The 26570-nt window shown below is 42.7% G+C and overlaps 1 protein-coding gene across 1 annotated transcript in view; it reads right to left on the minus strand.

Annotated features, from left to right (window-relative positions):
• The window catches only part of dmxl1 (Dmx like 1), a 77232-nt gene that overhangs the window by 4612 nt on the left and 46050 nt on the right, over positions 1 to 26570 (minus strand). Inside the window, exons 32-50 of the mRNA XM_083784947.1 lie at positions 22608 to 22802; positions 20285 to 20361; positions 17545 to 17666; positions 14873 to 15130; positions 14267 to 14484; positions 13771 to 13916; positions 13380 to 13465; positions 12792 to 12993; positions 11505 to 11622; positions 10801 to 10863; positions 8958 to 9044; positions 7110 to 7231; positions 6528 to 6675; positions 4736 to 4796; positions 3736 to 3863; positions 2828 to 2905; positions 2443 to 2534; positions 1585 to 1637; positions 808 to 1025 (exon numbers count right to left, since the gene is read on the minus strand). Of these exons, the coding sequence (XP_083641073.1) occupies positions 808 to 1025; positions 1585 to 1637; positions 2443 to 2534; positions 2828 to 2905; positions 3736 to 3863; positions 4736 to 4796; positions 6528 to 6675; positions 7110 to 7231; positions 8958 to 9044; positions 10801 to 10863; positions 11505 to 11622; positions 12792 to 12993; positions 13380 to 13465; positions 13771 to 13916; positions 14267 to 14484; positions 14873 to 15130; positions 17545 to 17666; positions 20285 to 20361; positions 22608 to 22802 (2472 nt within the window). The remainder of the gene's footprint in view (positions 1 to 807; positions 1026 to 1584; positions 1638 to 2442; positions 2535 to 2827; positions 2906 to 3735; positions 3864 to 4735; positions 4797 to 6527; positions 6676 to 7109; positions 7232 to 8957; positions 9045 to 10800; positions 10864 to 11504; positions 11623 to 12791; positions 12994 to 13379; positions 13466 to 13770; positions 13917 to 14266; positions 14485 to 14872; positions 15131 to 17544; positions 17667 to 20284; positions 20362 to 22607; positions 22803 to 26570) is intronic.

The raw sequence follows: 26570 nt of genomic DNA on the forward strand, positions 1-26570 counted from the left end.
TATTGGGTAACCATGTTCCCCAACACAGCCTTCATCTGGGATCTCTCAGGGAGTTGAGCTGACAAAAATCCGTTCCGTACCGGACCAATCAGCGTGAGCTAAGGGCGGGATATGTGCGAAACCGGATGTGAAGCTATATAGACACGTCAATATGATTGGTTGTGTTTGCACGCCCACACGGTGATAGACGGTCCCATCCAATCATCTACCAAGTATCTTGAAAAAAAGGAACAGCCCCGTCATCGAATTTGCTTCCGCGATCCCAGATCCCAATAAGCTGTGAAACAAATTTGTGTAGCAAGCTTCTTGGATCTGGCAGCGTCAGGTTAGGGCATTCGAGCATGGGGCTAAATATTTTATAGCTATTTATTTTTAAAATATTTACTATAGTCCTAATAAACCCCCACAAAACATCACGAGATCTACTGAATGTGTCAAACTGACATTGAGCCTACATCCTAAAACATGAACCTTGGTTGAAAAAAACTAAAGTTGTCCTTTAAGTACAGTACAGTAAATGTACTTAGTTACTTTCCACCACTGAGTATATCAGTACTTTGTGCACCATTATTTCCAATATTGAGGCAAATTCTATACCCTACAAAATATATACCGTACTTTAACCACTTTCAACCTGGCATTATTTAGGTGAATATGTTTAATATTTAAATGTATGAATTTGCTATTATTTGTTCTCAAAATTATTCAAAAACAGCAAAATAGCTGATCTACAAGCTCGCAGTGTGACTACACGTGTGCTTTGAGATTCTGACTTGCCCGTTGGCGTCGGGGTAGCGGGCGACGTACCTTGATGTTGCCCTCGGCAGAGCCGCTGATGAAGCACCCTTCGGTGGGATCGACCGCCAGGGCTTTGACCGGCGAGTCGTGGGCCTGGAAGCTCTGGCGCTGGTGCCTGTGAGCCAGTTCCAGGACACTGATCCAGCCCTTCCTGCCACCTGTGATCAGCAATTGCTGCCTGGGGGCCATGGAGAGCACGGTAGCACCCGTATCGTGGCAGCAGAAGGCTGTGGACAGAGAGGAAGAGGAGAGTAGGGGTGTGGGGAGGGGGACGATAGTGGTGGGTGAGACGGGGAATGTGTGCAGGGACAGGGAGAGAACGGCAGGGAAATTGAGAATGACAATCTGATTTATTTGTTCACAGGTTCACAGGTGTAAAGCAGTGGGTGAAATCTTTTTTTCTTGCATACGCTCCATCTAGTAGTATTCCGAGGAAAGAGATAGAAAACGGGTTAAATGAGACAAATAAAGATGTATACATACTACCAATAGCGTATGTCAGTTCGGCGTAAATAACCAGATTTAGTGATGTGGTGAAGGGAACAGAGAGAGGAAGGTGACATGGGGTGGGGGAGGTGGAAGGAGAGAGGGAGGGTGAGAGATGGAATATCAAGTGTGGGAAGAGAGGAGATGAGCCAGAAAGAGGTGAGATGAGGTTGGATTGTGCATATCGATTGATTTGCCAGAGACAGCGAAAAGGCCTCCAGTCAAATCCTATAACAATATGCAGCATGTATCAAAACAGAGTGCTTATTAGCCTGTGCTGTGGCTAATGCTGTGACTCACCATGTACTAGGCTGTTCATAGGGGTCACCAGAGTATCCCACAAGCACACGTTCCTGTGGAAAACGGGAGAATATTACTATCCATTCAAACCTCCTTAGGTACAAAATAGTCACTTCCATCTATACTTAACCCATTTACTGTAGACCTGAGGACGATTCTACAAATGCCTTCTAAATCAGTTTTCTGAAAAACGTATGCTTCTATGTCAGTCGTTTTCAAACATTTTCATGTCAAGGACCACCAAAAGTATATGTAATTGGCCGCCGACCCCCATCTGAAAATATGTTGTTCCAGGGACCCTCCAGAAGCAAAGATTTGAGTTAAAAACGTACGCTCTGAAAGAAAATATATTCAAAGATTTGCACCACATTTTCAAGATATTTCAAAAATAGCAGATCTACAAGAGTGCCGCAATATGAGCTTGTAGATTTGCTATTTTCCAATAGTTAAAGCTTTAAAGCTTTAAACACCAAAAGGGGTTCCCATCCAGAATGGGTTAATAAACTTGACCCCATTTGGCTCTGTAACCCCCCCCCCCTTTCTACACCAAATCTCTTCTCAGAAAATGTCCAATTGATATGCTCACATTGCGATGGCAGGTGCTGTGCTCCACCTCAGCACACTGAAACACGGATAGACTCCCGCCTTCTGGCCTGATACAGACAATAAGCCTATCCGAATTACTTACAGGCATGCTAGGGTTCAAATAAAGTGAATGAACCTCGTCAGTCTGCCCGCACGTTGTCGAGGGTGTGTTCAGCGTTTAATTTCAGTTTGTGGATGAAGGGGACTCTGCGAGAGTGAACCTTTTTAGGAGTGAAATCCTGTCGTTACACTTGGGTTCTTGCTTTAGCTTACCTGTTGTCTATGGAGAGGCCTGCAGTGGCGATCAGTGAGGACGAGCCCACGAACATGAAGTCGTGAGCCGTCTTGCTGTGGCAATGCAGCGTCTGACACAAAGGCACAAGTCATACTGATTAACAGAGCAAAACGGGCAGAAACCTTGTATCTGCATATTTACTTAACTATTACGTTTCCCCCCCCCCCCTTTCTCTAAAAGCATCAGAAATAGTCGATGTACAAGCTCACAACGTGTCACAATTATAGTAAGTAACTACAACAACAATAACTACATTGGATCCATTGGAACAGTTTCTGTTTCCACTTTATGAAAACCCAACAGCGACAAAAAGTGAGGATGAAAACAGCTGAAATATGGAAATGTAACAAAAACATAACGTACCAGGTAGGGTTTGGGTGGATTCCCACTAGTGCTGGTCTGCCAGAGACTCAATCCGCCGTCAGCATCTACAATACCAAACTGAGACAATATTGTACATTTGTCAGACATAAGCCATGGGTGGAAACAGGAATGAAAACACTTGGGAATGATTTCAGCAGGTGGTTAGGCAAACACAGACGTGTTAAATATTCACAACAGTAAAGGCATTTGAATATGTTTGCTAAGGCATTTGAATATGTTTGCTAAGGCATTTGAATATTTTTGCTACAGACTGACAGATAAGAAATTGTTAGCACAGAGCGAGCACCCGCGGTGTAAAGCTATTCGCTTTGAGCCACTTGTGTGCTTGATATATTGTCTCAGAAGTTAAGGCAACGCTTTAATATGTAACTAGAAATTGAGTGCTCCACATGGATCCAACACCCCCCTCCCAATATTTGAATCATTATTACATTTTGGACTCTCTTGCACACTGACTGGCAAGATAAGACATTAGCGGCGTGCAGGCAGCACAGACTCAGAAAATGATAATGCTGGAGGCTGAGTTATTTTAAAAAATTACATAAAAAAGTGGGTGAATCACTGGGCTGCGGGCGAATGTGGAGAAACAGAAGTCCTCGCTGAGCTTCATGCCTAATGGTGTTGGTTGCAGAGAGAACGGCTGAAAACGTTGCTTAATGTGATAGCATGGTTCAGCTGTTGCCCATTCCAGGTACATGCATCACATCTTTTTCCCCAGATGATGTTTAAGAGCCTCTGAAATGGTCATTCACAACAACTCCATTCATATCCAGCACAAATTAAATGCTTCCAGACGTGACACAGGAGGAAGGCTACTGCTCTGCCACCGTTTGCCTCTGTTGGCTTTGTATGCATGAGTGTATTATATCTTACTGTACATAACATACCTTGTTTCCCTGATGGTTGAATCGTATCCTGGTGACTCTGGAATTTCCCGGGCTTCTAAAACAGATGATCTGCTGAGAATGACCCCACTCAAACATCCTGACACTGCCGTCCTGAGCCCCCGTTAGGTCTGCAAATGGACAGGAAAACAAAACATTAAATTTATATTGACTTCATTATTACTCTATTGTACTGTACTTCTATATTAATGCACCAGTAAGACGCCTAAGGGCGAGAAGCGTCCTCGCCCCTTTGTCGAGTGTACGTATCCACCTCGTTGCCGGCAGACTGCTGGGCGAGCGCTGGCGCTTTGGCAGGGGGGTCAGATCAACATGGAATTAATTCTGTACTGGCCATATAAGGAGCATGCCTTGAGTGTACAGGGTTTGATGAGGGCCCAGGTAGGGCCTTAATTTTCGGGCCTGTTGAGAACTCTAGTTTTCGCCGGCTGCACTAATAACTTTGGGGCAGGCCAGTCTACATTTTGAATGGAGAGGTATCAGTCAAAAGGGAGAAATCGAAGAGAAAGGATGGATGGGATCAAGGATAGGATCAACATATGGAATGTCAGAACAGGTTCTGACATATCCATATACCGTATGGAGATCTATCTAAGGGTTTAAGGTCAGATGTTGCTGGCCAATATCGATGACATCAGGGATCTCCATATATGGGCTTAATTGCCACAGCAGGTCACATTTACTATGACATCAGGGATCTCCATCCCTGATGATGTCACGTGATGTCACAAGACCATCTATGGGGATAATAAGTAACTAACTGATGGGAAATGGACGTTTTCATAGTAAATGCGACCTGTGGTCGCAATAAATGTGGTGAATATGTTCACCGTCGTCAGGCAATGGTAGATTACTCGAGTCTTGGAAAAGGCAAAGTAGATCACATCCCCGAAAAGGTTGCCACCCCTGACTTAATGTATATATACTACAAGATCACAATAAGATCAAAGTGGTTCTAGGAGGTGGTCACACGGGTACTCACAGTAAGGCAGTGTGGGATGAGATGTCATCCTCCTCACATTGTTGAGGTTCCTCTTGATCAGCTATAGGGAAAACAGAGTGCTATGTGAAGATCATTCTGAAGAAAAGTGTGTAGGATTCCATTCGGGTGAACGTGGAACCTTGGAAACTTACACCAAGCAACTGAATTACAAATTTAAAAAAAGATCACACCCGTGTGAAGTGAGGGGCGCTAATATATCAAAGTCTAGCTCATGTAGATTAGGTGATGTATTGGTGATGTAAAACAAACGGTGCCAACACAAACATTAGACGCCATTAACAATAAAGAGACAATATGACGTAATGAGGCACATTATGACGTACATTTTCCCTTCAATGGATTTAAAAAACAAACATTGAACTAAAGGCAAACATTAAACCTGTGTATAGGGGGGCCTGGTGCCCTTACAGTAAATGCTTAATTTTGAGCTGGGACATAATATGGGACATAGATATTATCTACAGTATGTATGAAGAGTATTCCATGCTGTATTGTTATGACCATACAATCAAATCATTCATGTTTTGTTTTTTAATAGCAGGGTCATTGCTCGTTGTGCTTACTGTACATCAAAGTCAAAACAGAATCCTACGTACAGTAGGCATATTTTGAACTGCTGTGTGTATAAAAGAGGGATTAATTTATTAGTGTTGAATAGTCCAATAGTCCAAACGTTCTCAGTCCAGTACTACTCCACTGGTCAAGGGCAGTGACATAAGTGGGTGATCTGCACAAACGTGACTCATAAGGCATTGAGTCATGACTCACAGTATTTGGAGTCAAAAAGGCAACACTTCCAATTGCACAAGATAAAATCTCCACTTTCTGACACTCACGTGTCGGCTACATCAAAGTGCTTTTGATGTTCCGCTTTCTTGACAGGCATCTTAGCAATAAAAAAAACCCATCTCTGTTCCTTTATAAATCGATGGGTAGACAGTAGGGCTGACCTCGATTAGTCGAATAGTCGACTAATCGATCGGAACGGGTCTCAGTCGACTGACCACCTCTTAGTCGACTGAGCAAAAAAAATTGCCCCAAAAAATTGTATATAAAAATACAATATTTACAAAAATATACAATATATAAAATATACAATGTTTTGGGGCAATGTTTTTTTGCTCAGTCGACTATTAGTCGACTAACAGCAAATGTATTAATCTATCAGTCGACTATACAAATCCTTAGTCGGGGACAGCCCTAGTAGACAGTATAATGTTAGACCCATGATCCCTTTTGTCCATCCCTGCCAGACAGACATCAATACATTTTTAACACTTGACCTTGACTAAACGTTGACCATCTTTGCTTGCAAAGACAAGGCCGAGTATGAGACTTTTTAGAGATACTCCAGTGGCAGAGAGAAGCCATGGCGTATATAAGCATCTTGACAGTGTTGCGTCTATGCTACTGTAATCCCAGAAAAACACGGATGCGAACAGGACATTGCAAGAAATGTGTGGTGCATGGTGGTGGGAGAATGACCAGTCATGGTAAATAAGAAGGATTTCTCTTGGGCGTTGTATTTCCCTGTTGGTGTGGTTTCAGTCCCATAATATTGTGTGGGTTCAAGTGCCATAACTATGTGGATTAGAGTATTATTTGTGTTCGGAACATCATTGTTCTCTGTAGGAGTTTAAATTATTTTTTGTTATCCCTTTATTTGTAAAGCCCTTTGAATTGCCTTCATGTATAAGATGTGCTATACAAATAAACCTTTTATGAGTAAAGTGACATCTAATTCTAAGCAAGAGTAAATTGAGAGGCTCACCACAGCGGCTCCCCTGCCAGTCTGCAGACCCCCGAGCCAGGGCATGTTGATGGGCGTGCCAGGACTGCTGTGGGTGTACGGTGTGGTGCCGTGGAGGGTTGTAAAGTCCTCGCGCGAGTGAATCACGAGGAAATCATCGCTCCCGGTGCTGTGAAAGGGCCAAAAACCAGCAGTTGGAAACGCTTTATAAAGGCTGATTTCACAGTCAGGATACTAGTTTAATCGCCATCACTTTGGAAGAGAGATATATCAAACACTTATCTTCTCTCAAACAGACATTTCATTGAGGCTGCCAAGACCAAGTTAATAGAGCAGAGTTTGTGAATTTGCCAATTGGTAAGACACCATTACATTTAAAAAAAAGGATGGGACCTTGTGTGGGCAGGTGATATATGGTCAGTGCGTGTGATGCTGCCTCCAGACATCAGTCTCATCAGTAAACAATATAAATCCATACAGATTGCACACAACGCTGAGATAAAAGCGACACACACACACACACCTAACTGTCATAAAGTTGTATATAAACTTGAATCTGAACATGGCCGCACTTTCATCTCTTGCCAGTGGTAACACCCATACCTCTTGGCTTCGGCCTCCATGTCGTCATCGATCCACGTCAGGATCTGCGTGGCCAAGATGGACGACACGTCCAGCTCCTGAATGTCGTGGGTGGACGCCATGACTAAACAATTGCGATTTGCCTGGGAATATTAGAAGGAAGAGACATTGTGGACAGAGAAAGGGGGACGATTTTGAGAATCGAGGGGAAACACAAAACAGAAGAGATGAAGGGAAACAGCCCATGGCCATCGACTCATCCAGCTCTCTGCAGTTTAATGATGACCCGAGGTGTGCCTCCATCAACGGTGGGGGAGCTAAAACTTTCGTTGGCAGTGCAAGAGCAGCAAAACTCTCTGTATATTCAAACAAAGACGACTCGGGTTGGGCAACACGGCATCAAAGAGGGCCCAACTATATCGCAAAGTTATTCAGTGCGGATCTAAAAAAAACTAAACAGCTGTTCTCTGCAGATGAATTCTTGTAGAAAACCACTTCCTGAATGGAAGTGACACAAGACAAAACTACCTCCTTCTACCACACCAAAATCCAATCCTGCACTTCTAACCCAAGGAAACTCTTCTCCACTTTCTCCTCCCTCCTTAAACCCCCTCCCCACACTCAACTCTCATCCCTCACTGCGGAGGCCTTTGCCACCTACTTTGAAAAAAAGGTTGATGATATCAGTAGCTCCTTTCCTCCCCTCCCCCTTAGAGAAGCGCTTGACTCAACCAAAACTAACCACAACATACCATGCATGTCCTCCTTCTCTCCTCTATCCCATGACGAGGTCCTAAAACTAGTCATATCCACTAGACCTACCACCTGTCCTAGTCTCGACCCCGTCCCGTCTCCAATCTTCCAGACCATCGCACCTGATCTCCTCCCCTTCATCACCTCAATCATCAACACCTCAATAACCTCAGACTGGGTCCCATCTGCCTTCAAGTCAGCCAGGGTAACGCCACGCCTCACGAAACCAACTCTTGATACCTCAGGTGTAAAAAACTACAGACCGGTATCACTCCTTTCCTTTCTTTCCAAAACTCTTGAACGTGTTGTCTCTAACCAGCTCTCTCTACATCTCTCACAGAACAACCTGCTGGATCCCAACCAGTCAGGATTCAAAAAGGCCCACTTCACGTTAACTACACTCCTCACAGTCACAGAAGCACTACATGCTGCCCAGGCTGCTTCCCACTCTGCAGTCCTGATTTTTCTAGACCTATCAATTGCATTTTATGTAGTCATAGCACTTTATAGTATATATGTGACCCCTCCCAGTATTTTCAACCACAAGTCGGCTCTAATGAAACTTCACAATAGACCGAAATACTTTTTTATTTTTTGGTGGTTGTATAGTTTATATGTATAATTTAATTATATAGATATTCCACCATTACGTTCTTAGCTTACGCATGTTTCATGATATCTACTTTTTATGTATGTGCTTTTTGTTCTTGCTTAATGTAAGTCGCTCTGGATTAAGAGCGTCTGCTAAATAACTAAATTGTAAATTTTAAAACCAATTATCTGTTTACGGTTACACTAAGCTCAAGTTATAAAGTGTCTCTGCTGCATCACGTGCTGCTAGTGCTAGCACACAGTGGCTTCTTAAATGATGTTGAAATTATATTTTCACCTTGGAAGAAACACTATGGTGGACAAACAACCGATGTCTTTTGACCCTGTCCATATTTGCCTGCGTGTGTGTGTGTGTGTGTGTGAATCAACATAAATTGATGGCCTCTAAACAGCGTAAAGCCAAGCAAGATTTAACTTGCACACCATAGGGGACACCACAAATGCTACACATGTCACCGTTTGTTGCATTTGCTTTGCCAAAGAAATGTGCCTAGAGAAATATACCTTGTTGATGGCAAAGGCTGTGATGATGTCTGATTCTTTGTGGATGATGCGTGCCTTTCCTCCAGGGTAGCCCAGGTCTGCTTCAATCTGCAGGGGCAAATGTACATGCATGCACCGATACATATTATCAAACAGGCCAAATCTTCGTCACCAATCTATATAGCTCAAACACCTAAGATTTCCTGGGGGCACATGGGGGACGCAACCACTGATAAAACACAACACCCTACTCTCACCTTAAAGATCTAAAGACCGGTGCATAATGATAAAGGACACAGGAGATGTACTCCAAGTTGAACAGTGTGTGTGTGTATGCGTGTGTGTGTGTGTGATGCCTTGGAGGTTAGGTTACATGCAGGGAGTGGTGCATCATCAGGCTACAGCAGCCAACATACCATAGCATGGTTAGTGTTGTTAGTTATCATGACGACAAAAACAACCCCTCAACAGTCAGCACATGTAGTACAGGTTGTGCCATAGAAATCCAAAGGGGATATATGGAATAGTACAATAGGCAACATTAATGCATTATGTAGATGTTTGTTGCATTCTGAAGCAGCAACTATTTGAAATGAGGCGCGCACACACAGTTTCAGCGCAAGATTTAATTACAGTCTTTATTGGGATTATACAATGGGGGAAAAAGACCTTTGTCTGTCAGAAAGAATGCAGTCAAACTCGACTCATGGAAATCCAAATAAGGTAGTTTGCCATTTTTGCAGAGCACATCCCTGTGGTACTATGCATATTCACTGCGACAGCGTTTGGGCCCATTAATCAGAAGCTATTCAGCTTCATAGCATGTCCTCTGAGAGGCTAGGATAATTAACATTGGGCCAAACGGACGAGCTACAATGTAGCAGCTTAGACAGAGGAAGCTGAAAGCTCCACATAGCATCATCACGCAGGGAAATGAAATATCTGCAACTGGGGCCTCACATGAATATTCATACAGCTCAACATGAGGCTTATATCAGAATATGACATGAACATACATAGCTCATGGCCCCCCGTTAGCACCGATAGACATTTTTCATATCTCTTACATTATGTGAGTCAGACCGTATCAGTTATTCAACGAGGTGAAGTGGGTGCTCTCATCTGTAGCCTACCGTACATGCTGCACACGTTGCATTAAAGGACCACTTCACCACTTCTACAACTTCTCTTCCTATAATTGGTCCTAACTAATGTTCATGATAAAATACCACAATTTTTTTCTACTCAGTCTGTGTCTCATAGGAAGGCTGTGGGCAGTTCAGAAACCCGTCCACCAGTGACATCATCGATGGTGAATCCAAGCTAATAGAAATGGCAGGCTTTCTTTTCTAAAAAGTCGCAATGCAGAAGTTGAAGCCATCGTTCTCACGATAAACATCTACCGGTAAATATATTTAAAAACAAATCTTGTTTAGAACAATTCTGCCTAATGATGTCACAGGTGTACGGGTGTCCGAACTGCCCAAAGCCCTCCTATGAGACAGAGACTGAGTAGGGAAAAATTGTGGTGTTTTATCATGAACATTAGTGAGGACCAATTATATGAAGAGATGTTGAAAAGTGGTGAAGTGGTCCTTTAAGGCATAGTGAAATATGTTTCTGAAATGGTTTCAAAGAGTTCAAATGGCCATTTACACATTTCTTTGTGAACACACCAAGAACGCCCCGAATGAAAGCAAGCATGCCATGTGCAGTTAAAGACTAGGCCTTGAAGGAGATTATATGCAATTCATTGATTGAACGTATAAAAGTACTAATTCAATTGCCATTATTCCTACTCCAAATTCCATATTTACCACCACCATCTAATCATCACCAGTAGCCAAACCCAAAGCAAAAATACCTGATGGTTCCCAGTCTCGTCCATCCCTGAACATTTCATACTGTCAGTCTGGTCCTCGACTGACTTTAATTGTAAAGGGAAACCAGACACACACACAAAAAATACAATAGTGATGAACCATGCAGAGACACACACACACACACACACACACACACACACACACACACACACACACACACACACACACACACACACACACACACACACACACACACACACACACACACAATTACTGGGCTGTTAATCAAAAAGGTTGAATTAATTAATAGTGACACCATCTGAATACAAATAAAAAGCATTATTTGTGCAGTCAGTAGGGGCACACAACACCAACAACATTAAAACCACAGACGGGAATTAGGAGACAAGTAATGAGACAGTAATCACACCATTTGCATATAGGGGTGAATATTAGGATGTGTTTTAAATTGTAATCTTACTAAATGGAAAAATGTGTTGTTAAAAGTACAGCATGCTCCAGACAGTACTACAGACAGTCCATGCAGTAAAAAGATTAAATTAAAAAAGTCACACCCGTGTTAAGTGAGGGGTGCTTTAATCATTTACACCAGTCGTCCCTGGTGGTCCCATTTGCTAAGACACATATGACGTAGATTCTCTATTCATTGTCAATGGCATATTAAACACTATAACTGTTTATAGGAGGGGCTAGCGCCCCTCAAAAAAGACAAAAACCTCATTACCTCATGTTGGTCCCGTCTCTTGGTGAAGATATTTCTGATGAAGGTTTCCTGGATCTGCTCCTGTTTGACCAGGTACTGCCACAGGCGTTTCACTGGCAGCGCATTGTGGTGGATCGACCTGGAAGGTTTGACACTCTCCTTATACCAATACCAACGCTTTCTTAGTCCATTCAATAAGTCTTATTCAATAAGGATTTAGTGTATATGTATTTGGTGCTTAGGGCAAGTTACATCAAATGTTTCATCCAAAGAGACGACCAAAGAGATATGTTGAAAGTGAAGAGTGGCCAGGCCACTTGTGATTGCACTTAAGGATAGATTTAGACCTGTGAATGTACAGAGACCCTGAGAGGCACTTCTTCACCCCATTACACTGGTAAGTGTATGACGTGCACGCTCCACACGTCTGCTGCTGAAGGCAAGTTCAAAATCAAACTGAATAGCTCTCACGTGTCCCCATGTTTGACCGCTCAAGCGTATGTATGAGGTAATAAAAATAAATAAAAATAATCCCCCAAATAAAACATGGCTCTCATCTATTTGTCGTGCTAATCAAATTTTGTCTCTCTCCAGGGTCCATGAGAGAGAACAGAAGACATACACGGTTGATAATAAAAGAGTTTCATTAATGTGGAACACTATTCTCAATTGAAACCACTCTAAAGCAATTTAAAACCTCTGATTCATTTAGTAAGGATATATATTACAAGTAAGACGCGCAAACGCGGGAAGCGAACGCAGCTCGTGTGTGTGTGGTTGTGTGTGTGTGTGTGTGCTACAGCTGCGCCCTGTGTGTGTGTGTGTGTGCTACAGCTGCGCCCTCTGGTGGCGGGCGGGTGGTGTCACAGCGGGACAGACACACACACACACACACACACACACATACACAGACATGAGCAGCAGGGTCTCATAGTAAGTGGCTCACTGCGTTCGCAATAACCAGCGATACAGTATTTTATAAAGCAGCGGTTCCCAAACCCTTTTGGCCATGCACTCCGTTACCTCCCGACATAGCTGACGCACCCCCCCCCCCCCCACATGAAAATATAAATTGCATAAACTATAGAGACATATATTTCCTATTTATCCACATATATGAACCTGAATATATATACGGTATATATATATAGCATAGGCTATATTCTGCATATACTTGCCATTGCTATTGGCATAATATATTTAAAATAAAACCAATAAAGCCTTTTCATGTCCCGCAACCCCTAGAAGTTTGGGAACCACTGAAAAGGAACACCGTGAATCAACAGACCACACACTAATGGTGTATACCTGAATGGCGTGTTGGATGGTTCAAACAGGGCCTTGTGTCTGAGGAGGGCAGGGCCGGGGGCGAGCGTGTCATCCTGGGGGTGTGTGGAGATGTACTTGGAGGGCGGTCCTCCAAAGATCTCCAGCCTCTTCTGAAGCACCTGTTCCCAGCGCTGTAAGGTCTTCAGCACCGCATGGCACAGAGGAGAGCCCACAGGCAGATCTGGACACACGTACAAATGTAAAGCAAGTACACACACACACACACACACACACACACACACACACACACACACACACACACACACACACACACACACACACTTTATATGGAAAGTTAAGTGAGCGTGGTATGCTTAGGAGTGTGAATACCTGACCTTTGCATGTGTTAAAGGGAACTCAAACCCCTGACATTAAGTAAAGTGCATTTTGCTCAGGGAACAAAAGTTAGAAGCCTGTAAAAGATCCAAGTGCTCCAGTGACCTTACAGTGGTACAGTGGCTTGAAAGATTCAGTTGGAGGGTTGAGTTCACCATTAAAACTCCTTTGGCAACAGTTAGGGCCTGAATGATGCTACAATGGACCAACAGCTTGACAGTGTGTGCATACCTAAAAGGTCATGTCCTGCCATAGGGTAGAAGGACTTGAGATTGCACAGGACCAACTGAACCATCGCTAGGCGCATCAGACACCAACTAGAACAACAGAGAGAACAGCACACAGTAAATCATTTCATGAAAGTCAGAACAGGTGACTTGGATTTGAATGGAAAGCATCCTCCTCAGCCACCATTCTGACAACCAGGCCACTGCTGCTGACTTTGTGTTCCAGAGACAAGCCTGTCTCTGGAACACAAAGTTCAAGAGACAAGCCTGCCATTTGCTGTGATTGTTAGAATTATCTCCTAAATATCTTTATTTATTTATTTGAACAAATGTAACATTTGAAATGACAAAATGGCAATTTAGTTTTTTTCTGCCGCAGCCTGTGTAGTGTGTACCTGTAGGAGTTATGGTTGGAATGTTCCCTTAGTGGGGAGTTGGGGTCAAAGACGTCTTCGTACTCCTCATCATTCTCCTCGTCCTGGCTGGCCTGGCTCTCCTCTGAGTCGTACTCCTCTCTGTTCTCGGATGGTGGAAGGCAAGGCTATGCGCCACGACAACATTGAGTTATTTATTTATATTCAGAAATATAATTGAGGTGCCATTTCTGTTTTGGGCTGAAATTTCCCTTAGAAACTACGATGATACAACAGTATCACGCAGGGCAATTAACACATTTTCGATTACATTTGTGAAATTCAATACAAGGAATGCTCCAGACAGATCATACTATATCAGACCATGAAAAAAGAAAAAAGTATCTAAATAATAACAATAATAAATGTTGTAATTATATTCTGAAATAAGATTATTGAATATTGTCATCATAACCTAGGGTGTTTGTCAAGACTTTTTCCACCCCGTCTCAATAGAACACATATCCACTCGGCATACCTTGGCGATGAAATAGTCCCAAATGCTAAGTTCTGGAGGGACGAAGCTTTCCTTGAAGATGGAGGGCGCGTCATGCTCCACCACCGCCTCAGGCCTGGGGCAGGTGGGGCTGGTCGCCCCCTCCCCGTCTGGCCTCGCCTCCTCCCTGGAGCTGCTGCGCGAAGCACGCATCCTGAAACGTCTGGACCTGCGCTCTGACGTCTCATTGGCTGGTGAGACTGGAGCAGTCACACAAAACAAAGCAGCCGTTTTCTCTGTGACTTTAATCGACACGAGCATCATTTCCTGACATACAGTGCTGATTTATGGACGGTCCAAAAGCCAGTACCATCCAGGCGCGACTAGAGGTCCTCAGCACCTTCTAACACTCACTAGTGATAAAGTTAACATCAAAGTTTCGTTAATGCTAACTTTAGAGAAGTTACGGCAAGCTTGCATCACTCTCCCTCTGTTCAACATGAGACAGAAAGAGTGAGAGACAACATGTTTTTTTCCTGTGAAAGGAAGACAGACACACACACCTGACAACCTGACCTTCAAGTTACTCGGCCGCAAGTACCCCCCCTTCCCCAGCAGTATAAGCACACAACCACACATCACACCAACCTGGCTGTGATGATTTTGAAGGACTGCCGTGTTTCTGTACGGCGGGCGCGCGAGCCCCTCCTCCGAACACGGCCACCCACAGCTTGCTGTTGAGTGGGTGGGCGACGATGTGGAACAGCTCGTTGCTGGAGTGGGTGGCCAGGCCGTGGACAAACAGGCTGAGGAAGACGGCGGTCAGGATCTCGCAGAGTAGAACAGCCAGACCCGGCTGGCTCTCCTCACCTGCCGAGTTCAACAGGCGGATCAACGAGGCGATACCTAGAGTACAACCGAGGGGGTGAATGATGTGAACAATGGTTAAATGCCCACAATAAGGCAATTGTCTATGTTGTTATAATATGAACAGCTTATGCAAACTATATCTAAAAAGGCATTTCTGTAACACGAACTGTTAAGAGTATTACAGAAATGGCCCACACACAAACACACGCATTTCCAGCTGGCTAATTACGTAGCTTGCACTGCGCAGTGTTCCTGGTTAACATAACCAAACTAAAATCTAATAATCCACTCATGTCAGAAGGCTAACTAAAGATACAACAGCAAAGCATGGACAAAGTGAGTGGTCTCTTGTCTCGAGTTAAAACTAAAGAATCTGTGTTGCTGTGCATGTGTGAGGGGAGGGGGAGGAGCGGGGGATGGAATGTCAGACTGCACTCTCTCTGACACGGAGAGTATGAGACACGGAGCGGCTCTATACATCTCTGTAAAAAACGGTGTTTTACCGATTTTGCCATTTGTGTTAAATAACACCATAAACTGTCCGCCATTACCCGTTTCATGTCGCGCACTCCCTAGAGAATGTCCGCGCACCACAGTTTGGGAAAGCCTTCTCTAACGGCAGTAATAGGAGGGGTCAGAGTCTTTTGACCCTACTGGTTGTGTTGTATACTGTTAAGTATGTATAGAATATTGTCAAATCCAATATGGGCATTTTGCTGTACAAATTAGCTCATTGATGGTGTCATCGGTGTCAGCCTGGTCGCTGGTCAGCTGAGTCAGCAAAGCGTGTACTGTGTATGTACAGTTGAGTAGTAGGTGTATTTTGGCATTTCCATTGTGAGGAAGCGTGTGTTAGGGATACGTCACATACCATGGTTAATACATTGTAAACCTTTAGATCCAGTGTGTGGTCTCTATTTTTCAAAACATTTAGAGACGTACAAATAGACACTTCTATATAGCCAAAGAACAGAACAGGAATTCATCATACAGGAGGTAAAACGGGAAAAGAAACATAAAGTGAGGGGAAAAGGGGTGGGTGGTGGGCTGATTCAGATTTTACGGAGGCCAGTTTTGAATTGCAGCCGTCCGTAGGTGGCCTTTGAGAGCGGTTTTGAAGGGATTTGCATGTCTTAATGACTGTTGGTAGGGCGTTCCACATTTTGGTGGCATAGGAGCGAAAATAATTTAGTCCCTTGTTTGTGCCGAATCTGGGTTGTACATGGTTTGTTGCACTCCCTCTGGTGTTGTGGGTGTGGACTTCGTTAACATTAAGGAAGTATCTAGACAGGTACATGGTTATCTTGATGGTGTATCGAATTTTGTGGACCAGACGCATTGCAAGATGCTGTACTCTGTCGTTGACCCTAAGCCATTCCAGCCTGTCGAAGTGGGCAGGGGTGAGTGGGTTCGGGGGGTGAGGCCAAGTAGGAGCCTGACCAGTTTGTTTTGGGAAGTCTGGAGCCTTGTTTTAAAGGAGAATTCCATGCTAAAAGGCTTTCTTCCCTTTATTTGTAGTTGTTACGTCCCCAACAAAGAGGTCCAGGTGTTATTTTGTGAAAAAGCTCCTTATTGGCTATTTCCCCTACCATAAGCCTTAAATGAATTGCATTGAATGGGAATTTAATGGGGCTATGGGGTGTTGTGCTAATTCACTTATTTCCATCACTCAAAATTATATGTTTTTTGTATATATCCTCTCTTCATAATGTAAATAATATCCCAAACGGCACAGTTTACTACTTATTTCGATGGAAATAAGCAAATTAGCACAACACCCCATAGCCCCATTCAATTCCCATTCAATTCAATGCAATTCATTGAGCGCTTATGGTAGGGGAAATAGCCAATAAGGAGTTTTTGCACAAAAAAAACACCTGGACCCCTTTGGTGGGGACGTAACGACTACAAAGAAAGGTAAGAAAGCATTCTAGCATGTAATTCTCCTTTAAGGGCCTTTGAGGTGCTGTCGTACCAGGAGGTGCATGCATAGTCAAAGAAACCTTGTACGAGGGCTCCTGTTAGGGTCTTCAAGGTGTTTTTGTTGAACAGTGAGGAGATCCTGTAAAGGAATCTTGTTCTTTGGTTGACTGTTTTGATTACTTTGGTGGCTATTTTATCACCGGAAAGATTATCCTCCAGGATGGAACCTAGGTAGGTAATTTCATCTTTACATGTGATAATATTGTCACCCACTCTAACCAAGAAGCCATCTGCCTAGAGATTACTATTAGATCCAAAGAGAATGGATTCAGTTTTTCCCATGTGTAAAGAGAGTTTGTTATCAGCGAGTATTTCAGAGAGACCCAGAAACAAGAACTTTTGATATACACCTCACCTCATACAGTTGGGGAGCAGACCTCTGATATTTGTGTGTGACTGTATGATTAAACACATTTTACGCATTTATTTTCAGCAAGTGACAGACCGTAGTATAAATGCTGGTTTACCTGGCCACTGTGCAGGAGAGGTGTTCGGTTGGACAGTCTCCTCCATGCTGATTGCTCTCATCGGCTGCTTCTGAGCCAGCAACACACTCTGGTACACAATCCCAGTCAACTCATTCACGTGGCTGTGGCGGAACGAATGCAGGCACACAAACACGCATAAGCAATACACTCAAAATCAGCATGAGAGCAAAACGAAAACATCTGCATAAAACATGAAGTACAGTACTTGGAAAAAGTGGGGAAAGTAAAGGGCTTACAGAAGGTAGTGTAAATATATAATGTCAAACACAGTTAATGTTTTAACTTTGTTGCTAAATTAGGAAACTAGACCGGTCCCCGGTTGTAGAGCACTGAGTCGGTAACGATGGAAGTTGGCGATCCATACCCGACCCGGCTATGCAATACCCGTTGTACCCGTGTCAGAGTACCCGTTGTACCCGTGTCAGAGTACCCGTGTCAGAGTACCCGTTGTACCCGTGTCAGAGTACCCGTTGTACCCGTGTCAGAGTACCCGTTGTACCCGTGTCAGAGTACCCGTTCCACCCATTTCGTCTGTCCCTTTTCTGCCCATATATAGAGATTTCTGTATCTCTGTCTCTGTGATTACAGCCGTACACACGTACAGACAGATAGAGACGTGGTGCATTTATAGATAAGAGGTCTCCCCAACTGATAAAAAAGAATCTGCAGGTTCGCCAAATCACCAGTTGAGATCGGTTCCAGCAATGACAAAAAATACTAACAGGCTACCAATGTACTACATAAGGAATTCAACAAACGTTCCTATGATATGAGCCATATTTCTCACATCAAAGGGGGTTATTATAAATGAATTTGAGTAGTTAGGGGCTGAGAACAATGGGTATGGGCTCAACCCGATAGGGGGCCTATTAGTTTGCTTTTTGAGATCCAGTAAGTCTTTCTGTAAGCTCCTTTCAAAGAACCAATTGCCTCCACATGAGAGAGGAACATGTCAGCCGAGAGGAACATCACTGAGAGGGGAGACGCGGTACGGGGATGTGATGCCTTCATCGTTTGCACCAGATGTGATTGCCAATTCTACAACAGGTCGTTTCGAGGAAGCAATCTGATTGGTTGAAACGGCTTCTAGCCGTGGGCTAAACAAGCACCATTCACCACCTAATCAAAACAAAGAATTCAGCTGCTCTGTTCTCCCAGAGCGCTAGCAAACTCGGGGGCTAGGCTAGCTAGTTTCTTGGGTCATTTGTGGTCGTAGTGACTACATCTGTCATTAAAGAAATATTTTTTTTCAGTGATTTTCTTAGTTTTAAGTTGTTGTAGAATTAGAATATTACACTTGAGGGTGTGGTTTAACGTGATTATTGCCACTTCAGTGATGCTTGTGGAACTCTACTTCGTCTCGTTCCTGACCACATCACTGTCATGGCAATAATCATGTTAACCCATACATATTTTGAACTTTTGACTTGAACAAAAATTACAGAGGTTATTTCTAATTGACCTATAGCTAAGCCCCTCTCCAAACTGCTATGGTCCAATCACAGCTAAGGATAACATGGGTTAGACAAACCTATAGTTTTTTATATGATAAAACATTGTTTTATAAAAGAAATGTCACGCACATATTTTTCCAGTGCATACAGTATGGCAGGCCTTGATGATGGATTTGGAAGAGATTTTGAAGGTCTGGTTCCAAAAATGAACCAGTATTGAATGTGTAAAATCCATGATATTTACATTGGAATGAATGAGCCTGGCTGGAAAGTGTCCAAGTGGGAGTGTCTAAGTGGGAGAGGGAGGGGCTTTGCTAAAGGTGAATTTCACTCTGTGTTATGGTAAACTGCAGTACTCATTCATCACTGCTCTTCAAGTTGTGTGTACAAATCTCTGGCCAAGAGTAAGCCCTGGATACAGCCAACCTGTTCCCCAGTCAGTTAAGAGTGATGAAAGTGCAACTTTAAGATCTTTAAGCTAGAATAATAAATAAGTCTTTTCCCTAGTCTCATGCCCTAAAAAAATAACATTTCTCCTTTCCCTGCGTGACATTTTTCACTGTCACAAGCAATTCTATTTCTGGGGTCACAGCACCATAGCTCTGAGGTTCATGATCCGGTCAGAGCTGGAGTTAAAAGGATTCTGTAGCAGCGCGACAAGCACTCTGACAGACAACCGTGACAGGCATTCTCACAAGCAGCACAGCTGTAGACAACAGTGGTGCTTGAAAGTTTGGGAACCCATTAGAATTTTCTCAATATCTTTTTGCATGATTATGAACATGACGCGTATAAAGAGACACTAATTAATTGTACAAATGTGATGTAAATATTGTACATGGTCATTTATTTATTGAGGGAAATCCAATATTATATATTATATAATATCCAATATTTGTGGCAAAAGTATGTGAAGCAGTTCACCCCCTTATGGCCATTGACGTAATTAATCAAAAAAGCCATCATAACCGTTGAAGTGAATGACGTAAATGTTTTATTCCCTATAATCAGGGGCTTAATGTAGCAAAATGTAGCAACCTTTAGCTTGTTTGGCTAACGGGCGATGTAATCTACCTAAAACCCGACGAAATCCTCGCGTGCACGCTCTCGCACGCACGCGTGCGGTCTTTATGTGCAGCGAGCCGTGCGACACACAGAAGAGACTGGAGACAGACAGCACCTGAGAGACAGCTGTCTCTCAGGTGTGAACAGGTCAGCAGGTCACTCAAAGCAAAAATCTAACAAATGCTCAGTGACACACCCACCTGTGGTTGTGCCCCTCGCAGAGACACTGGTAGATACAGGCAGACAGAGAAGCAGCCAGGCTGTGCATCACGTAGATCTGAAAGAACAAGCGTCATACAGTATGAAAGTTTGTTTACAATCCCTACTAAAGAGATGCATATATTTCTGCATTCCTCAGATGTGTGACAACTCAAAGGGATAGTTCAGATTTTTTGAACTTAAGTTGTGGTGGGTAACTCCTGTGGTGGGAGTTCTGCTCTGGTTTTGGTGAAATATCAAGTAGTTCCGGTCATTTTGTGGGGGGCACTGGGGACCACGCAGTAAAAGTAAATTAATCCACAAAACTAACGTCATTTGTATTGTTGACCTATTTCTAAAATTAGTACAACTTCCGTTCTTTTTTTACTCTATCACACAGAACTGTTTTTTGTGTCCATAATACTACGCCCAAAAAATTGTTCCATGTGATGGAGGGGTCAAAGTTGAACGAAAGTCTTCTACTTTTAGGCCACGGATGAGAAAAAGGTGCATGAAAAGGTCTTTGAGGACGTTGGGGAAAATAAGTTAGCCGTTAGGAGTCGCATTTACTATGAATACCTGCATCTCCCATCCATTAGTCACGCCTCCATAATGTCACACCTCCATATATGGTCACACCTCGTGACATCACGCTTACATATATGGTCAAGCCTTGTGACATCACGCCTTGTAACACGTCACGGCACCATATATGGCCATTTCCATATATGAAGATCACGACACTGACCATATCTAACCCTGGATAACCATACATGGAGAAGACTGGATCATCACCTAGATCTGCATATATGGAGCCAGGCCGGGAACTCTACAACTGACCTCAAACCCTTAAGCCCTAACCACACTTAAGGGTCACCATGCAACTCCTTGGGTCCAAACAGTTGCAAGGAGTTAAACTAAAACCATCTCGACCCTTTGGTGTGGTTTGGGCCATTGAATTCCATGCGTTGAATCACTAGGGACGTGCAACAGGACATATCACATGGCAGGGACAACGCTAAAACCGTCTTGACCCTTTGGTGTGGTTAGGGCTTTAGATTTCCATATATGGAGCTGACCTGTTCTGACATTCCATATGTTGATCCCACCCCACCCGTCCTTCCTGTTTTGACATTCCATATGTTGATCTGACCTCATCAAACCCTGTACACTCAAACCCTGTAAACTCAAGACACGCTCCATATATGGCCAGACCACATTACACTCAAGACACTGCCCCTGCTGCAACCCTTATAAATCCATATATGGAGCTCACATGTTCTCTCTGGGACAACATACAGATTACTCCCACCAAATTCTGTTCAGACCCACAGATAGGAGGAATTACAAAAACCCAGCAAAGTATTGCTGGGGGCAAGGTAATAATGAGTGGGAGCTGATATAATGATCTATTTAATCTGTTGAGAAATGATTCTAAAAACTGTAAATTAATTCATAATTGTTTGCACCCACAAGGAAAGATTCATTAACTTGCTAACTTTAGCAGAATACACAAGTGAAAATACACATTAATGTCAGCGTTATTGTTTGTCACAATTTGCCTAACTTTTAAGGGACTAAAACATAAACAGACTAGGGCTATAACGATTGATTATTTCTGTAGCATTTATTCTAACAATGACTTTGTTGATGCATCGAAAACTTCAACTATCAACAAATACAATTGATTTACTTGGTTATTAAAATAATTAACTGTTGCACCCCCAAAACAGACCAATAGATCAATGAGAGTAAAACAGCACAAATACCACATTTGAAATAGCTTTCCTCTGATACAGAGCATATGGCCCCAGGAGTGGGCACAAACAGGAATTAAGGTTGAATTGGGACACACTTGAAAAATTGAAACCATTTACTTCCCCATAACCTGCCTACTAATATGTCTCTACAATACATACAGTAGGCTTAACATCAATTTCACAGATTGTGAGCTACATGGACCAAAAAAAGAATACATTTAATTTTGTGGGTCATTTCCCACATCTCCCAGTGCCCTTGTCCTCTTGCAATGGAAACTTAAATTCAGAGCTCTGTTTTGTCAAGCAGAAAAAATCATTTGTGTGAATGAAGAGATTCCTGAAAAACACCAAAAGATTGCAAATCTCTTTGCGACAAATGTATGCAATGTATCAACTTTTATTGCACAACATTGTTGTTCAACAAAGAAAAAACAGAGCTTAAGTGGCTAGCCAGACTAATCGATTTAGTTCATTAGAAAAACCACACTTTTTCATTATTCGATGAATCGAAAAAGTAATCATAAGTGGTGACCGTGAGGACCAGGGGTCATTCTGTGTGTCTCACCTCGCTGTTGATCACATCAGGGTGCGGGGGAGAGTCCAGGCCATTGATGGTGTGCAAGATGTCATGGGTCAAGTTGGTCAGGTGGACTATGGGATTGGCCACCACCGTCTTGGCGTTGGCCGTGCAAGCCAAAAGAAGAGGGATGGAGGCATGCTGGGGGCAGAGTGCCACCGTTGATGGGCTAGCAGAGTCGTCCTGTAGGCAGGATGTGGATGTTAATACAGTTCAAATTAAAGTAATGCATTGAACAAAACAACAATTGGATGTGCCATATTATTGTCTTCAATTAAAGGACCACTTCACCACTTTTAAACCTATCTTCATATAATAGGTCCTCACTAATAATCATGAAAAAATAGCACGATTTTTTTCTTCTCAGTCTGTGTCTCATAGGACGGCTGTGGGCAGTTTAGAAATTCCAGTGACATCATCATTAGGCAGATCTTTTTTTAAACAAGATTTCTTTTTACAAAAATATTGCGATTTTCATTATCGTGAGAACGATGGCTTCCATTTTTGCATTGCAACTTTTCAGGACTAGAAAGCCTGCAGTTTCTATTAGCATGTATTCCCCATCGATGATGTCACTGAAAGACGGTTTCTGAACTGCACACAGACAGAGTAGAAGAAAATTGCACAATTTTTTCATGATTATTAGTGAGGATCTATTATATGAAGGTTGAAAAGTGGTCCTTTAAAGAAAACTGAAGTAATCGATTTTGGAGCTAAGGAAGACGCCCAGCTCCAATGAAAGCTAGCCAAATGAAAACCCTTGACATAGTCATGGACTCAGACTTGAATTTAAAACAGCCACATTAACACAATCACACAAGTTAAAGGACTTACTGTATGTCTCAGCAAGATCTAGAAAAACCTATCCACACATTAATCTTCACTAGACTTGTCTCTTACAGGTCTCCCTAAAAAAAAAACGACTAGTTGATTCATAACACTGCTGCTCAAGTCCTTACCAATACCAAGAAAGTGGAGCATATCACCCCAGTTCTTAAATCCTTCCTTACAAAATACCACTGTTGGGTCTATAAAGCTTTGAATGTTGTTTCCTTTGCTTGATGTTCTGTGTAAAGCACTTGTTGAAATGTGCTATACAAATAAAATTGCCTGCAGGCTAGTGCCTACAGTATGTTGCGTGTGGGATGAGTTCCAATGCACTGAGGCTAGTGCCTACAGTATGTTGCGTGTGGGATGAGTTCCAATGCACTGAGGCAGACACATCCAGGGATTTAAATGTGTTATGTGCAGTATCTGGGAATTAGGGTAACAGAGTGGAGAATAGAATGTTACATAATCAGGGATTATGTTGATATATATATAGTATATAACGTGGTTAATGTATATATATATGTGTATGTATATTATGTTTATATATATATATGTATATATATGGTATATGTACGTGGTTATGTGTATATAAATATATATATTATATAGGATACAACGATTAAGAATAGGTTACATTATGAATAGAGTGCTGATCAGTTCTTTCAGTCACAGGTCTGCAGAAAAGAGAAGTCTGGGTGTGTTTGCTTTGATGTGAATTGTGAGGCAACAGCCGGCCTCCTGCTGAGACATAATCAGAAGGGATGAGGATAACTGGGTATGATGACACAAGTATCATATCATAATCAGAAGGGATGAGGATAACTGGGTATGATGACACAAGTATCACAGTGCAAACTAACCCAAGATGAGATAAGATGCGTAGAATCTGACCAAAGGCAGTGAGGGGTGTGGGACCTGTGTGTGTGCGCTCGCATGTGCAAAGTATAGCCATATTACCGGTAATCATAGGAACCCTAGTGTCCCCATTCTGAGGCAAGTATTTTGTAAAAAATCTACAAGCTCACAACGTTAGTTCTTGATGAATCGTCAACAGACCATCTGTATGTTACTTCAAGCTCGCAACGCATTGTGACGTGTTGTAGATCGGCAATTTTCAAATAACCAATGTACTACTAGGGTTAAAGTGCTTAAACTGACTTTTAACTCTTTACATTTTTATCCCACGATTTTTCAACCCATTATTTCACCCAGTGTCAATTATCTAATGTAATCCTGGGCGCTACATTTAATTAATAGGCCAACAGCATCTGGCTTGACAATGCAGAAATATGAAAGAATATGGATGACAGCAGGAGGGGACCAAAGGTTGTGTGTGTATGTGTGAGTGTGTGTTTGACGGGACGAGTTGCTGCTTTTCTTCAGAAATCAAAAGCAGTAGAGCAGAATTAATTCACTTTGAACGTCAACTGTGCCACCAATAAGCACTGTTCCAATGACAACTTATGAGAGCAGTTAACAATTCTTAAGATTACAATTTGACTTCTAGCGAGACGTCCCTCCGGAACCTCACTAAGGTGCGTTATCAATCAATGAGATCTGGAAGTAGGCCTGCGTGAGTGTGTGTGTTTGTGAGTTGCAATAAAGTATTGAATATGGTTGCATTAAGCTGCATGCACACACAGGGAGTGCAACAAACCATGTACAACCCAGATTCGGCACAAACAAGGGACTAAATTATTTTCGCTCCTATGCCACCAGAATGTGGAACGCTCTACCAACAGTCATTAAGACATGTGAATCCCTTGACTCCTTCAAAACCGCTCTCAAAGGGCACCTACGGACGGCTGCAATTCAAAACTGGCCCCCGGAAAATCTGAATCCCCCCCCCCCCTTTTTCCCCTCACTGTATGTTTCTTTTCCCTTTATGATGAATTCCTGTTCTGTTCTTTAACTATATAGAAGTGTCTATTTGTACGTCTCTAAATGTGTTTTGATGAATTTAATATGGTGGACCCTCTTGTAAACAAGTGTAATGCTTTGTTGGGTCGTCCACTCACAGTTAACAGTCTTTGTATTGAGTTTGTTCCTGAAATGTACTGTAATTCTGCAAACTGTTAATAAATATTTCAATCAATCAAAACAGCTATGAGAGAATGAATGTCAAACCCTGGTTGATCCAGTTGCTTTCAGAAGGTTTTGTGGTTCATCTTTCATTCATGACCTTCCTATAGTACTGTGTGTGTACCTTTTGGATCCTTCACAAAAATAATCGGTCAACAACTGCTAAGATGCCAACTGAGTCTATAGTAACCACGCAGCCCCCTCCTCCAACTCCTCCCTATGCACTGGCCCTATATATACTAGGGATGTTAAGTTAATTGTTTAATCGCTGTTAAGAAATTAGTCGATTAGACGTAATTAATCGAAGATTATGCGGTTCTATCATTGGGTGGTTTTCTGTGAAGGTAGAGCTGTCTGGGAAATTAAGATTCTCAGATTGTTTACAAAAACTCAGCTTAACTAACCGGTTAATCGATCGATAAGCTTATCAAAACGTATAAATTAAATATTAATGCATTAATCGATAATTCACACCCCCAATATATACACTGTACACACGCACAACCCTTGACAATTTCATGCCTTCCTTACACCTCGTCTCACACACACACACACACACACACACACACACACACACACACACACACACACACACACACACACACACACACACACACACACACACACACACACACACACACACACACACACACACACACACACACACACACACACACACACACAATACTGTGTGTCCAACACTAGGGTTCATACCGGTATTCTGGGATGAAAATTTAGCAAAAATAGCTCTACAAGCTCACACTGTTGTGAAATCAGCAACATCTTAGATCAGCTCATTTTGTTGAAGAGATGTGGTTTAGAAAGAAAGAAATCACAGTATCACACCTGTGTGAAGTGAGGGGCGTTCTCAACAGGCCCGGCGAAAATTAAGGACCACAACAAACACAACAAAGTCTGTACACTCAAGAGTCAAGACAGTGCCCCCCTTAGATCTCCATATATGGAGCTGACCTGTTCTGACATTCCATATGTTGATCTGATTTCATCAAACACTGTACACTCAAGACACGCTCCATA

This window comes from Protomyctophum parallelum (genome assembly GCF_964188405.1).
Source record: "Protomyctophum parallelum genome assembly, chromosome: 15".
NCBI lineage: Eukaryota > Metazoa > Chordata > Actinopteri > Myctophiformes > Myctophidae > Protomyctophum > Protomyctophum parallelum.